General features: G+C 37.5%; 1 protein-coding gene across 2 annotated transcripts in view; it reads left to right on the top strand.

Moving 5' to 3' along the window:
* Positions 1–15,985, top strand: part of ZNF292 (zinc finger protein 292) — a 95,610-nt gene that overhangs the window by 36,861 nt on the left and 42,764 nt on the right. For both annotated transcript variants that reach the window (XM_061427883.1, XM_061427882.1), the window contains exon 2: positions 15,663–15,817. In XM_061427883.1, the coding sequence (XP_061283867.1) occupies positions 15,663–15,817 (155 nt within the window). The remainder of the gene's footprint in view (positions 1–15,662; positions 15,818–15,985) is intronic.

Genomic DNA, 15,985 nt, shown 5'->3' with positions numbered 1-15,985 from the left:
TTCTGATGCTGGGAGGGATTGGGGGCAGGAGGAGAAGGGGACGACAGAGGATGAGATGGCTGGATGGCATCACCGACTCGATGGATGTGAGTGAACTCCGGGAGTTGGTGATGGACAGGGAGGCCTGGCATGCTGCAATTCATGGGGTTGCAAAGAGTCAGACACGACTGAGCGACTGAACTGAACTGAAGAGTGACTGATTCAGTTCTCACTGTTTAGGAGAAAGATGATACAAAAATAGCACCAGCATTAAGGGACAAACTCTAGCCTGAGATGCTGAGGAAGACTCGGGAGTTGCCAAGGATGCAGATAAGTGTCAGTTGATTTTTTGAAGTTAGACTTCTGACTAGTTTGGTAGTTGGGAATAACTTCCTTTACCAGTTCTATTCAGAGGAACTTTTTATTATGGATATGTTAATATGTATTCCTGGGAATATGGGTTTCAAATATTTCTTGCCAGTTGTAGCATTTCATTTTATGTGGGGTTTTGGTGACCAAATACTAAGTTCTAGTGGAACTATAGCTGTCAGCATCTTCCTTTACGGTTGTGTGTTTTGTGTCTTGTGTAAGAAATCCTTCATTGTCCTTTGAAATACTCTCAAGATCTTGAGATCTTCTCCTGTATTCTTAAAGTATTGCTTTTCACATTTAGATTTTTTGATATTTAATCCATTTGGAATATAATTCTGTTATATACTGGGAATTGTAATTTTTTTCTCCTGAGGAGATGGTTGTTTCAGCATTATCTATGGAACGCTCTGTATATTTCTCACTGATAAAACTAATGGCACATCTGTTATATACCCAAATTTCCATATACACTTAACTCTGTTAAAGCCCTCTAGTTCTCCTTTGTCATCTGTACCTGTACAGATATCATGCAGTCTCAATTTCCATCTCTTTAAGATGTCTTTCTATCTGATTAGGGGATATAATCCCACCTGGCTCTTTCAAAATTGGTTTGGCAGCCTACCAGGCTCCTCCATCCATGGGATTTTCCAGGCAAGAGTACTGAATTGGGTTGCCATTGCCTTCTGTGATTGATGAGGGCAGGCCCTAACTTAATCAAGTGACCAACATAAACATCATCCATAATGGGACAAATTGAAGTCATGTGTTGCTTGATAGGATCCAGTGGGCAGAAATCATCATGCTTCTGTGATATTTCTGCCAAAATTCATGGGTAAAATTATGAGAAAACACCGAATCCAATTTGACAGCTTTTCTACAAGAATAACTGGCATCTAATCTTTGATAGTGTAAGAGTCCTAAATGAGTCTTTAAGGTTCCACTTAGGACTTAGAGATTGAAGGGACCATGCCAACTAAATGCAGAACATGGTTCTGAACTATATCCTTTCCCGTCCAAGATGACATTGGAATAATTGGCAGACTTGAGTGGTGTCTGAGAGTTAAATGGTAGTAGTGTACTATTTATTCCTGATTCTCATGGTCTTACTCTGATCATGTAGGAAATACACATTAAATACTTGAAAGCCATGGAGCACCAGGTTGGCAACTTACTCCCAAATAGTTCTGGAAAAAAACTTTCTTTGTACTGTGTTTTCAACTTTCTATAACTTTGTGATTGTTTCAGTTTGTTTGTTTGTTTTTTTAATTTTGAGAGTTTATTGCAGGATTTGGTTGGGTAATATTTGGGATTTTAAAATCTGTTTACTAAGTGAGATTGGTCTGTGATTTTCCTTTCTCATATTATGTTTATTCGGTTTGTAGCCTTTGGGGGGAACTTTTATTCCCTCCCTTTATCCCTTCCTTTCTTCCAAAGGTTTCTTTAATAGACAGTCTGTTTCCTAAAGGATCACTTCCTGGATTTTCCTATAGAAAACCAACTTGATTCTTTTTTAAAAAATGGATTCAGTTTCTTTAGAGAGTAAAGAAACTTTATTATTGAGATAGTTTTAGTAACTTTTTCTAAAACACTTCCCATTTCATTCATATCTTTAAGCTGTTTCATTAAAAAACAAATAGTTAAAAAGATTTTTAAAGCTGTTTCAAATAAGGAATAACAGTGTATTAAGATTAAAAAAAAAATTTGTATTTTGTAGTTTTGGTCCCTTTCTCATTCCTAAGTCTATTTGTACCTTCTCTTTTTTCTTGATTACTTTTGCCTGAGGATTTTTTTTTTTTTTTTAAGTCTTTTCAGATGACCAGTGTTTGGTTTTGTTGATCCTGTCTGTTGCATTTTTATTTTCTATTTCTTATACGTCTGCTCTTATTTTTTATTACTTTTAAGTTTTTATGCTTTCTTTGTATTTTTCTCTTTGTCTAATTAACTACTTAGTTGTTTTGACAAAATTCTGTGTAATAACCACAAAACCCTAGTGACATCTGATAGTATATATTGCTCATTTATCTGAAGTCAGGACAGGGTTGGCAAGGCAATATGCTGGCCTTGGCTGAAGTCATCATACACAGGTTTAAGGTTGACTGGATGTCAACTGATAGAGGGTGGTCTCAAGAGATAGAGGGTGGTTGCTCCCTGGAGCAACAGGGATGACATGTTCTCATCTTCCTGGAACAGCAGGCTAATTTGGACACACCTCCTTTTGATGGTAGAAGCATACAAAGGAGGAAGATTCTTAAACTCATAGATAACCTACTATCACTTCTGCCACACACTGTTAAAACAAGTCACGTGAGGTAGGAAAATATTCTCTGCCATTCTGAGAGAAGTATTCCAAAGTCATGTGAAAAAGTGTGGATACAAAGAGTGAGGAATTCAGTCTGCCACTTGCCATCCCCAGTATTTTGCTTTTCCAAGCTTTTTATTATAGAAGAAGTACAAGGATAGTACACTGAATGCCCAGTGTTAGCATTTTGCTATATGTATCTTGTCTCATGCTTTAATTCTCTTTTTTTCCCTTGAATTCTTTAGAGTTAGGCATCATGACATTGCTCCCTTGTGTTTCTCTCTTAAGTCCAAAAAATGCAGTCATCACACTCAGGAAATTTAATACTGACACAATAATAATAATATTGTCTGATTACAATATGTCTTCAGATTTCTCTGTCTCAATATTCTCTGACTTTTCATTTGGTCTTTTTCTATTGCAACCAGTTTAGCTTTATCGCAACGTAAGTATTACTGCCAATCACTTTGCTGTGCAAAATTGCACAACAAAAATCACAAGGCTTATGGGGGAAATGGGGTTAAAGGTACAACACTCAAAACTTCATCAGTGTCACCCATGGAGTCTTGTAAGAACTGCAGTACAATTTTATATCTAGTGGTTAAGACGTACATAACTAAGATAAACGTGGTGCTTTACCTTGAAAAAGACCTATACTTTGTAGGAGTGGTGTCAGAAGAGTTGCAGTTTGTTGGTGAGGTAGTGGGAAGAGAATTCTCTGAAATTGGACAGAAAGTTGAAACCATGTGTGGATAGATATGGCTCATCACACACCTGGTGAACTGACATAGCTGGTACATATTTGAGTTGTATGCATTTTCTGTTTTCCTACACAGCTTAGTTCAGCCGGGTGTAGTTTTCTAGTTTCACCTAATGTTTCTCACTAAAAAAGTTACACATAGGCAAATAGAAGATTAATGTTTTGCTCATACTGTGTTGGAACAAAGTTGCATGTTTTTTTTTAAGCTGTAGCATAACTTAAAGTACAAACATACGCATCTATAAATTTCCCTCTTAAGATTGCTTTAGCTGCATCCTGCAGATTTTTAAATATTTTGGCTATAATTTAAATCTGAGTATTCTCTGATTTCTATTATGATTTCTTCAACCCATGATTTAGAAATACACACGAGGGAGGGATAGATTTGGAATTCGGGGTTAACATGTACACACTCCTATATTTAAAATAGATAACCAACAAGGACCTAGCACAAAGAACTCTTCTCAATATTCTGTAATAACCTAAATGGGAAAAGAATTTGAAAAAAGAGTAGATAACATGTATAACTGAATCACTTCACTGTACACCTGAAACCTAACACAGCTTTGTTACTCACCTGTACTCCAATATAAAATAAAAATTCTTTTAAAAAAAGAAATGCTCTTAAAAATTTTCAAATTTGTAGTTTTCTTTGTAGGTGTATCTTGTTAATATTTTCTAACTATTGCCTTGTGTTCAAAGAATGTGAAATGTATAATATTCTTAGTTATTTTTGTGACTGTGGCATAGTGTGGAGTCAGTTTTTGTAAATGCTTTGCATTTTTAAAGATGTGCATTCTCTAATTGCTGAGTAAAGGTTAATATATTTAAATTACCTTATTTTCTTAGCTGAATATTCTATGTTTATCTCACTGATGCAATCCAGACTCTCCCTCAGTTGTATAAATCTCCTCTCAGCTTATTCAGGCACGTTAGGTAGTCTGTTAAGTTCATCTTGAGGAAATTGGTCCTAGAGTCATCTGATATGTGATAGTTGTTTTTCAGGCCCATTGTCTTCTTGGGATGTTTCTCCTTTACCTCTCTCCTGTTTCCCTTTTTCCTAGATATCATTTTCATTCCTTCCTTGGTTTATCTCCCCTCATTTTGATGAAATTCTCTCTTCAGTAGCATTGTGAAAAAAAATATGCCGACAAGTTGAACTTTTTGAGAGCTTGCATGTCTGAAAATGACTTTTCTGTCTTAATACCTGTGGTAGTTGGGCAGAAATGATTCCCCTTCAGTTTTTAATGGAGTACCTCATTTTCCTTTGGCTCCAGTGTTGCTATTGAGAATTCTGTTCTGCCCCAGTCTTGTCTGAAGCTTGTTTTGATCTTCTCTGTCCTTGAGTGCCAGGATTTTATGAAGTAGTGCTTTGATACAGGTCTAATTTAAGTGATTGTGCTGCACACTCAGTGGGTCTTTCAGTTCTTAGAATTTGTGTCCTTAGATTCTAGGAAATTAACTCGAATTAGTTCTTTGATTTCTTCCCCTCCGTTTTTCTGTTCTAATTTCTGGAATTCCTGTTGTTGATTTTGAGATCTCTAGCGCTCTTCTCCAGATCTCTTTTCTTTATTATGCCTTTTAATTTGGGGGTAAATTTCCTGAATTTACCTTCCAACTCTTTGATTGAGGTTTTCATTTCTGCTATTACATTTTTAATTTAAATCTTTTTTCTATAAATATTCCTTTATGATACGGTATTTTTATTCATAGGTCTAATACATTCTCTGACCCCTAAATAGTAATGATAGTTTCTTGAAATTTTGTCTTCTTGTATACTCCAAGTTTCCTTTTAAACTAATATGTTTTAACCTCTTGAGTGCTCCTTGGTTACCATTCTTTAAAGGGGTGTGTGTGTGCATGAGTGCTCAGTCATGTTCAACTCTGCAACACCATGGACTGTAGCCCACTAGGCTCCTCTGTCCGTGGGATTTTCTAGGCTGGAATACTGGAGTGGGTTGCCATATCCTTCGCCAGGAATCTTCCTGACCAGAGAAAACTGCATTGGCAGGTGGATTCTTTCCACTGAGTCACCTGGGAAGCCCCATTTAAAGATATACTACCAATAAACCGACTGAGAACTCCAAGCTCATGAGTGGGATTTGTGGTGACTTTCACCATAAGGGGATTCAGCTGTTGTCTTTTAATGGTGGAAGACTTTGTTTCAGAATCTTTGGGTCTTTTCTCTTGAATTTCCTGAGAATGACTCAGCTAAGGAGATTTTGGCAATTTTGAGGAGAAAGGAACTCAAGAAGGGAAGTTGTCTCTATAGTCCATATTTGGAAAACTCAGCAGGGGCCACAGGACTGGAAAAGGTCAGTTTTCATTCCGATTCCAAAGAATAGCAATGCCAAAGAATGCTTAAACTACCACACAATTGCACTCATCTCACACGCTAGTAAAGTAGTGCTCAAAATTCTCCAAGCCAGGCTTCAACAGTACGTGAACCGTGAACTTCCACATCTTCAAGCTGGATTTAGAAAAAGCAAAGGAACCAGAGATCAAATTGCCAGCATCCATTAGATTATTGAAAAGGCAAAAGAGTTGCAGAAAAACATCTATTTCTGCTTTATTGACTATGCCAAAGCCTTTGACTGTGTGGATCACAATAAACTGTGGAAAATTCTGAAAGAGATGGGGATACCAGACCACCTGATCTGCCTCTTGAGAAACCTGTATGCAGGTCGGGAAGCAACAGTTAGAACTGGACATGGGACAACAGACTGGTTCCAAATAGGAAAAGGAGTGCGTCAAGGCTGTATATTGTCAGCCTGCTTATTTAACTTCTATGCAGAGTACATCATGAGAAATGCTGGGCTGGAAGAAGCACAAGCTGAAATCAAGATTGCCGGGAGAAATATCAATAACCTCAGATATGCAAATGACACCACCCTTGAAAGTGAAGAAGAACTAAAGAGCCTCTTGATGAAAGTGAAAAAGGAGAGTGAAAAAGTTGGCTTAAAACTCAACATTCAGAAAACAAAAACTATGGCATCTGGTCCCATCACTTCATGGCACATAGATGGGGAAACAGTGACAGACTATTTTTTGAGGCTCTAAAATCACTGCAGATGGTGACTGCAGCCATGAAATTAAAGGATGCTTGCTCCTTGGAAGAAAAGTTATGCCCAACCTAGACAGTATATTAAAAAGCAGAGACATCACTTTGCCAACAAAGGTCCATCTAGTCAAAGCTGTGGTTTTTCCGGTAGTCATGTATGGATGTGAGTTGGACTATAGAGAAAGCTGAGTGCTGAAGAATCGATGCTTTTGAACTGTGGTGTTGGAGAAGACTCTTGAGAGTCCCTTGGACTGCAAGGAGATCCAACCAGTCCATCCTAAAGGAAATCAGTCCTGAATATTCATTGGAAGGACTGATGCTGAAACTGAAACTCCAAATACTTTGGCCACCTCATGCGAAGAACTAACTCATTTGAAAAGACGCTGATTCTTGTAAAGATTGAAGGTGGGATAGAAGAGGATGACAGAGGATGAGATGGTTGGATGGCATCACCAGTTCGATGGACATGAGTTTGAGCAAGGTCAGGGAGTTGGTGATGGACAGGGAGGCCTGGCGTGCTGCAGTCCATGGGGTTGCAAAGAGTCGGACACAACTGAAGGACTGAGCTATTGAACTGAACTGAATGCTCCCCTCATCTCATGCAGATATCTTTTTTCCCCTCTACTTCTCCCCAGAATAAACTACTGGGGATTGTGGTGGTGCCCAGCTTGGGTCACCTAACTACAGAGAGGGATGCAGAAATCAGAGGGGCCACCTGCCTACACAGTCCTGTCATTCTCGGTCTCACCTTTGCCTCATTGCCAGAGGCACCAAATGCTCTGGTTCTTGAGCCCTTTGGTGATTGCGAAGAATTAGGTCTTTACCTAAACCCTGCTTAGGAGTCATTTTTCTCAGAGTGCTAATCTTACATATGCTTTCCAGTGTTTAAAATTTTGTTTATCTTTCCCCTACTTCTGTTTTCTTAGTCCTTGTAAGTTTATGTCACTTAAATCACTCTTGGTTTATTGAGGTTTGAAGGGAGCAGAGTACAAATTCTATGTGTCTAGATCCACCGTTTTCACACAAAACCTTAAAGTAACATTTAGCAAGTTTGAAATTCTGAAAGAGTATCACCCACACTCATGCTCAGTGGGTACAAAAAATTGAAAACCCTGTTATTTCTTTCACTTCTGTCCAGTGGAGTTTTCTGGAGGTTACATGATATGTGATATTGCAGCAGATTAAATGCAGAGATAGATACGAGAATCCTCTTTTCTATTAAGTCAAACATTGAAGAGATTTGAAAAATGTAAAAAAGGCCACTCTTCTAATTTTTTGAAAAAAATTTTTCATTAAAAATACCGTGTTGATAGTAATACAGGATGAGTTTCTTGTTATTTAAAATCCATTTGTAAGTATATAATTAAACATCTCAGTTTTCATTTGTAATTCTCACGTGGTGAAAAGCAGTAGTTACAGCCTTCATAAACACTTTGGATTTCTCAGTAATTTTTAAGAAAGTAAAGGGTTATGAGGTCAAAATTTTGAAAACATGTGCTCTAGAGAATCATAGATGTAAACTGAAATTGGACCATGTTTTTAACAATATAGACATATCCAACACTCCAGTCTTATCTTTACCTAGCACAATAGTGTAATTTAATCCTCATGCTTATTAGATTGAACACTCCTGTGGATTTGTTCTTCTTTTGTTTTTTTCTCCTAATAATCATGAGAGGAACTAAATGAAGCTTCTGGAAGTTACAATCTATACTGTCGTTATCCCTATAGATATTCCAGTCTCTTCTGATTTAGATAATAATAAATCAGCTTGGCCAGAATATTAAATGTCTATTTTTGTTCCCTAGGGAACAAAATTGGTTCTCAGGGAGTAAAAAGAATTTTAGATATTATAATAGTTTGTGGTCCATAAACAGTTATATAGTACATTTGTGGTCTTACAGTTTCATTGGGGGTGGGGGCGAGTTAGGGAAAAAAGTTAAGTCTCCATAGGAGCAGATGAGAGTGAAAAAGAGGTTGAGAAACACTGTTTTAGAGATCCTGCTGGAATATGACCCTTTAACCTTTCTTTTGCTTGTATTTCTTTCTCAGATCCCAGGCTTGCTGCCTAATACACACTATAGAATTGGGGTGATGACAATAGTTAACTTGTGGGAATCCAATAGGTCCCTTCAAGAGGGAGACGCTAGGTGAGGATTCCAGCAACCAGAGAACTAGTGCCTCAGCTTCAACCACTTGTTGCAGGGCTGGACTATGAACCCAAGGATTCCAAATTTTCCAAATTAAAAAAAGTTAGAAATCCAAATTCTCTGTAAACTTATGATTTCTAAATGTTAGAAACTAAACTAATTTGTAAACAATATGCCCATCAGTCAAAACCTCTGTGAATCACCAGTTTAGGGACTCCCTCCCACCCCCACTAGTATAGTCTCTTTTGGCATGATGGAATGTGTCTCCCTAAGTATGATTCCTTTATTTATTGCATTCTAAACTCAGAGCCATTTTGTTGCTGCTTTGGTAACTTCAGTGATAGATCCTCCTGTCCCAGGAGGCCAACCTGCTCAATTTTTGGTTAACTCTGTTGCATGGTCAGTCTGATAGAAAGCAGAGATTTATCTTAAAACTTTAACCTGGTGGTCTTGGTTTATCCTGTGAGACCACAAAGAATAAGACTAAAACTCTGGTTTTGTGCGATAAGTCTTCAGATTTGTTACTTTGGCTGTGAATCGGCGCTTTATTTTTCTAGAAATGTAGAGCTTAGTATTTGAGAATTTGGGCTCTGAAATCAGACTACTAAGGTTTGAATCTCCTCTCTGTGTCTAGTTCTGTGATCTTATGACTTATTTATTTTATACCTTTGTCCATTTTAATACCAGCATATGACTGTAATTTATCTAATTGGTGGTACGTATTACGTGTCTGGTATATAGTAAATATTCAGTAAATGTTGTTTATTTCCCACATTAAGCATCTGAGCCTTAGTTCCATCAGTCATTCTTCAAGCTGTGCTGTGCTTAGCTGCTCAGTTGTGTCTGACTCTTTGCAACCCTATGGACTGTAGCCACCCAGGCTCCTCTGACCATGGGGATTCTCTAGGGAAGAATACTGGAGTAGATCGCCATGCCCTCCTCCAGGGGATCTTCCCAACCCAGGGATTAAACCCAGGTATCCCACATTTCAGGTGGACTCTGAGCTACCAAGGAAGCCATTCTTCATAGACCACAGGTTTAAATTTGCTTACTAAACTTATAGTTTACTCATTAATGGAAGCAGTCTATGCCTTGTAGGAAGACTTACAGATTTCTTTTCCTATCTCTTCTGTACTATTTCCTCCCATATGCCTCTCCAAACCAGTTCCCGATGACTTTTATCTTTGTTCATTTCTGTATGTATATATAAATATAAAAGCACCACACACAGGCACACAGACTTACTCATTCTTGAACACAAGATCATTGGAGGGACAACCAAAGTGTGAAGCTTAGGCTGTCCCCACTTCTAATAGAACCCTGATTTTGCTCACACGTTTTTATTTTAAAATAGGAATCTTGGAGAGTGCCATTTGATTGGTTTAAAAGTCAACTATGGAGTTCCTTTATACTGTGTGATTTTTTTTTTAACTTTTTATTTTGTATTGGAGTAAAGCAGATTAACCATGTTGTGATAGCTTCAGGTGGACAGCAAAGGGACTCAATCGTACATATACATGTATCCATTTTCTCTCAATGGCTCTGTGATTTTTGGCATAGGCATGTGATGAAATTCTGGTCATTGAGACCTGAGGAAAAATTTACTGATAGAATTGAGCTTGTGGTTTCTGGAAAAGGTTTCTCTGTTCCTTAAAAAGATGCACATGAAGTGGTGGTCTCATCTTCTGGCTATTGCTGAGACCTGGGGATTGGGTGGGAGTACCACCTGAGGATGGCAGAGTGAAGGCAGAGATGGGTCCTTGGAGAAATTGTTGAGCTGCTAAACTAGCCAGTCCCGCAACCTGTCCTTCTTCTATTATGTGTGAAACTTTTCTTACTGATTCTGCTGCCTTCAGTTGGATTTTCTTACTTTCACCTGAAATATGGCTGGCAAATTGGATAAATAGTCCATAACCTCATAAAGTTAGGAGGAATAATTGAAATAATAAAGTAATCTACAGGTTTACAGTTCTTTGACATTGCCACAAACAGTATGTGAGTGGACAGAATGTTTCATAGAGAGTGAGGCTACCTGGCTTTGCTAATTACTGATTCAGTTAATATTCGAATTGCAGGTCACTCAACTTCATAAAACAAAATTAAGTGATCTTTAAGATCTATTCTGATTATGCGTAAAGATTATTATTCTGGAATTCCTGCCTGAAACGGAAGGTTTTGTATATATTAAGGCAGTAGATATAAATAACCTTTTTATTTGAAGAAAGCGTAATTTATTAGCCAGTCATGTTGGGAATGCTTCCAGTTCCACAGTGGTTCTACTAATTTTAGTGTCTTGGGAAACAAGGGAAGCTCTACTATCAGTACACTAACCAGCTTGAATATCACCTCATAGCTTTGTAAAAATAGATATTTGTTTTTTAAACCAACTTTGAAACTTATTCCCCTGTAAGTCATCAGTATGAGCATGTCGTTAGTTTTCTTTTTCATACCATCTCATCATCTGCTGTGATCCTTTTCTTCTACCCTTTCCCCAGTTATTAATACACTTAGTCCCAGACCACTAAGCAGCCACCTAAGAGCTCTGCTTTTCACGAGACTCTTTCTCTCTCTTTCTTCATCTATAAATGAAGTGAAAATATATAATTTTTAAGGTGCTTTATGGTTCTAACATTCTGTGATTTGTCAGTTATTTTTCTCATCAGTTCAGACCCTGTTATACCTAAAATAACTCATCTTTGGTTATAACTAAAGTTAAGAAATTTTTTACCTCAGGACAGTAGAACTCACTTATGTAAAGGAAAAAAGGTAATGCATTAAATACCCTGTGCAGAGCCAGATATATCAAGAAATGTAGAGCCTGGGCAAAATGTAGATATATATACACACATGTAGATATATATAGTTTTTTTAAGGGTTTTTTTGGAAGGGGATTGATTGGGAGACAAGAAAAGGAAGAAACTTACAACTTCAAAACTTTTGGGAACTCAGTACATTATTTTCTTTTCCAGGAAAAGTTAAAACTATTACAAGATTGATTCATTACTGCAAGAGAACTAATAGGGGAGACCTAAGTGTTTGATCAAACCCATATTAACATTTGCCAGGCATGAAATTCCCTAGACATCTACACTTCTTTTTCCAGAAAAAGGAAAATAATATTTAATGATCTTCAGTAGAGAGACAGGTGCTAGGTGAAGTAAGAATTATACGCATCAGTTCAGTTCAGCCGCTCAGTCGTGTCCGACTCTTTGCAAGCCCATGGACTGCAGCATTCCCAGCCTCCCTGTCCATCACCAACTCCCAGAGTTTACTCAAACTCATGTCCATTGAGTCAGTGATGCCATCCAGTCATCTCATCCTTTGTCATCCCCCTTCTTCTCCCGCCTTCAATCTTTTCCAGCGTCAGGGTCTTTTCCAATGAGTCAGTTCTTCACATCAGGTGGCCAAAGTATTGGAGTTTCAGCCTCAGTCTTTGATTTCCTTTAGGATGGACTGGTTGGATCTCCTTGCAGTCCAAGGGACTCTCAAGAGTCTTCTCCAACACCACAGTTCAAAAGCGTCAATTCTTCAGCACTCAGCTTTCTCTATAGTCCAACTCTCACATCCATACATGACTACCGGAAAAACCATAGCTTTGACTAGATGGACCTTTGTTGGCAAAGTGATGTCTCTGCTTTTTAATATACTGTCTAGGTTGGGCATAACTTTTCTTCCAAGGAGCAAGCATCCTTTAATTTCATGGCTGCAGTCACCATCTGCAGTGATTTTGGAGCCTCAAAAAATAAAGTCTTGTCACTGTTTCCATTGTTTCCCCATCTGTTTGCCATGAAGTGATGGGACCAGATGCCATGATCTTAGTTTTCTGAATGTTGAGTTTTAAGCCAACTTTTTCACTCTCCTTTTTCACTTTCATCAAGAGGCTCTTTAGTTCTTCACTTTCTGCCATAAGGGTGGTGTCATTTGCATATCTGAGGTTATTGATAATTCTCCCAGCGATCTTGATTCCAGCTTGCGCTTCTTCCAGCCCAGCATTTCTCATGATGTACTCTGCATAGAAGTTAAATAAGCAGGGTGACAATGTACAGCCTTGACGTACTCCTTTTCCTGTTTGGAACCAGTCTGTTGTTCCATGTCCAGTTCTAACTGTTGCTTCCTGATCTGCATACAGGTTTCTCAAGAGGCAGGTCAGGTGGGCTGATATTCCCATTTCTTTAAGAATTTTCCACAGACTCTATTTGTTTACTTCCACTGTATAATCGTAAGGGATTTGATTTAGGTCATCATATCTGAATGGTCTTAGTGGTTTTCCCTATTTTCTTCAATTTAAGTATGAATTTTGCAATAAAGAGTTCATGATCTGAGCCACTGTCAGCTCCCCATCTTGTTTTTACTGACTGTAGAGAGCTTTTCCATTTTTGGCTGCAAAGAATATTATCAGTCTGATTTCAGTATTGACCACCTGGTGATATCCACATGTAGCGTCGTCTCTTGTGTTGTTGGAAGAGAGTGTTTGCTGTGACGCGTGCATTCTCTTGGCACAACTCTGTTAGCCTTTACCCTGCTTTGTTTTGTACTCCCAAAGCCAAATTTGCCTGTTACTCCAGGTATATTTTGACTTCCTACTTCTGCATTCCAGTCCCCTGTAATGAAAAGGACATATTTTTGGGGTGTTAGTTCTAGAAGGTCTTATAGGTCTTCATAGAACTGTTCAACTTCAGCATTACTGGTCAGGGCATAGACTTGAATTACTGCAATATTGAGCATTCTGCATTTCAGACTCTTCTGTTGACTGTGATTGCTACTCCATTTCTTCTAAGGGATTCTTGCCCACAGTAGTAGATACAATGGTCATCTGAGTTCATCTGGAATTCATGCATTCCAGTCCATTTTAGTTCGCCAATTCCTAAAATGTTGATGTTCACTCTTGCCATCTCCTGTTTGACCACTTCCAGTTTGCCTTGATTCATGGACCTACCATTCCAGGTTCCTATGCAATATTGCTCTTTACAGCATCGGACTGTACTTCCATCACCAGTCACATCCACAACTGGGTGTTGTTTTTGCTTTGGCTCCGTCTCTTCGTTCTTTCTAGAGTAATTTCTCCACTGATTTCCAGTAGCATATTGGGCACCTACCGACCTGGGAAATTCATCTTTTCAGTGTCCTGTCCTTTCGCCTTTTCATACTGTTCATGATTGGTGTTAATTTCAAAAAACTTGAAGGTGTGAGTGAAGTCATCCTGCATCATATCATCATATCATAAAATAACCAAAGTGAAGTGTTAAACACTCAGTGTGTTTGACTCTTTGTGACCCTGGAGACTGTAGCCTAGCAGGCTCCTCTGTCCACGAAATTGCCCAGGCAAGAATACTGGAGTGGGTAGCCATTCTCTTCTCCAGGGGATCTTTCTGACCGAGGGATCGAACCCGAGTCTCGTATGTCTCCTGCATAACCAAGGAAAACACTAAAACCAACCATGACAACATTTGCAGATTTAACGTTTTTTAGACACAGAACATCTGCTGAGTTTTATTCCTAGAAGTAGAAGGATAATCACAAGACCATTCCAGAATGCAGATTTTTCCATTCAATTGGTAGGTTTTGTTTTGATTTTTCCAAGTCCTATTGAGAGAGATTTGTACTGACAACTCTATAAACACGTGGTATTTTTTCCAGTACCACTTCTAAAACGCTCTTAACACCAAATAGATGTCCTACAATTCAATTCAATTAGGTCATACTCCACAGGTAAAGGGCTCAATCCCACAAGACTGCTCTTGTTTCACGTGCCAGTTCCAAGGACTAGGCCTTCGGGTAATTTGTACTTCTGTCCAACTTGGAGAGGGTCTGGGTTTAGGAATATATATACTCAGAAAAAGTAACTTGTTACTATGTTGCTCTTCAGTTCACCAGATTACCTTTTCTATTCTTCCTCCTCTCTGATGGCTTACTACTTCTAGTAGTTATAGGGTTGTAGAGAGGACAAGGTAAGAAGTGTTTTCTTTTGAGTGTTTGATAGTAAAATATAATTCTGTCCTTCCTACTTTCCTCCTTGCACAGTTTTAAAAAGCTTCCTCTGTATGCCAGAGGATACAAGCAGGACCTCATGGAGTATTCCTTCAAGATGCCCTCTTTTCTAGGAAATAACACCTAAATTTGCCATGTGTTGATGAGTCTTAAACCTTGAAGTGTGAGAAGGCCACTAATTGTGGCCATCTTCTATATTATAAAAACATTTAATTAGAGTTCTATTTCATTTAGCATAATTGTAGAACCTTTTAGATAGTTTTTAGTAAGTTAACTATTTTAATAGTTGTAGAACAGATGTGTGTCTAATTACTGCTGCCAGTTTCTTCCATTTCTTCTGTAGGATAAACAGCATTTTGATTTTCCTTGTAATAATTTTGATGAGGTGAAATATTTGAACTCTTTACTTCATTAAGGAATAGTGTTCTTTATTTAAAAAAATAAGCGCTTTATTATAAAAATTTCTTGAACTTACAATCATTAAGTCTTTAATAATGATTTTATGTATGTTGAACGTCTTTAGATTCATTTTTTTAATGGTAAAACTTGTCATAAAACAGTAATTTTTTATGACTGAAAATACTTCATGTCTTTTCTGGCCATAATGTGATTCATTTATTGTTAGATGTTGAGTTTTATGTTCCTTGAATGAAAAATAGAAAACATAAATATTTGAAATTCTTCACTGCATACCTGCTCAAATATAACTTGCCCACACATCTTCTTTTTAAAATAACTTTTAAATCTCTGAAATTTGGGGGTGAAAGATGGCATTTTGACTCAGAAAGATAGAAGAGAATGCTTACACTATTTAAAACCAGACTTCATGAAATGATGCTATTTTTGGATGAATTAACACTATAATTTTCTCCTACAAAGAGTTGCTGGATTATGGCTTTATTACTTTTAATATTTTAATCAGTATAAACTGCTTTTTGTTTTTATAAAATAAAGTTGTTTTTCAAAATTTCCTAGGGAGGAAAGAAAAACAGTTGATTTGTCAATCTGTATTTTGATTTACATTGAATACTTTTTATTATTCCTTCCAAACAGACACTCCTTGAATATGCAGAGAAATGGAAAACTTCAGAAGATCCTTTACCTTTATTGGAGGTATACACAGTGGCTATCCAAAGTTACGTTAAAGCCCGACCTTATCTTACCTCTGAATGTGAAAATGTAGCTTTGGTTCTGGAACGCTTGGCATTGTGAGTAAACTTTTGAGTAAATAAAAAACTTAGATTAAGCTTTTTGTTTTAACTCTGCATCTCAGGTCTTATGATAGTTTAATTTTAAATAGATTCGTTATGCAGGCTCTACTGATAATATTAGAATTATTTATCTTATTTTACTTTAAATTTTAATAATTATTTATA

The sequence above is a fragment of the Bos javanicus genome, chromosome 9 (assembly GCF_032452875.1).
Source record: "Bos javanicus breed banteng chromosome 9, ARS-OSU_banteng_1.0, whole genome shotgun sequence".
Lineage (NCBI taxonomy): Eukaryota > Metazoa > Chordata > Mammalia > Artiodactyla > Bovidae > Bos > Bos javanicus.
This window is presented reverse-complemented; position numbering and strand designations above follow the sequence as displayed.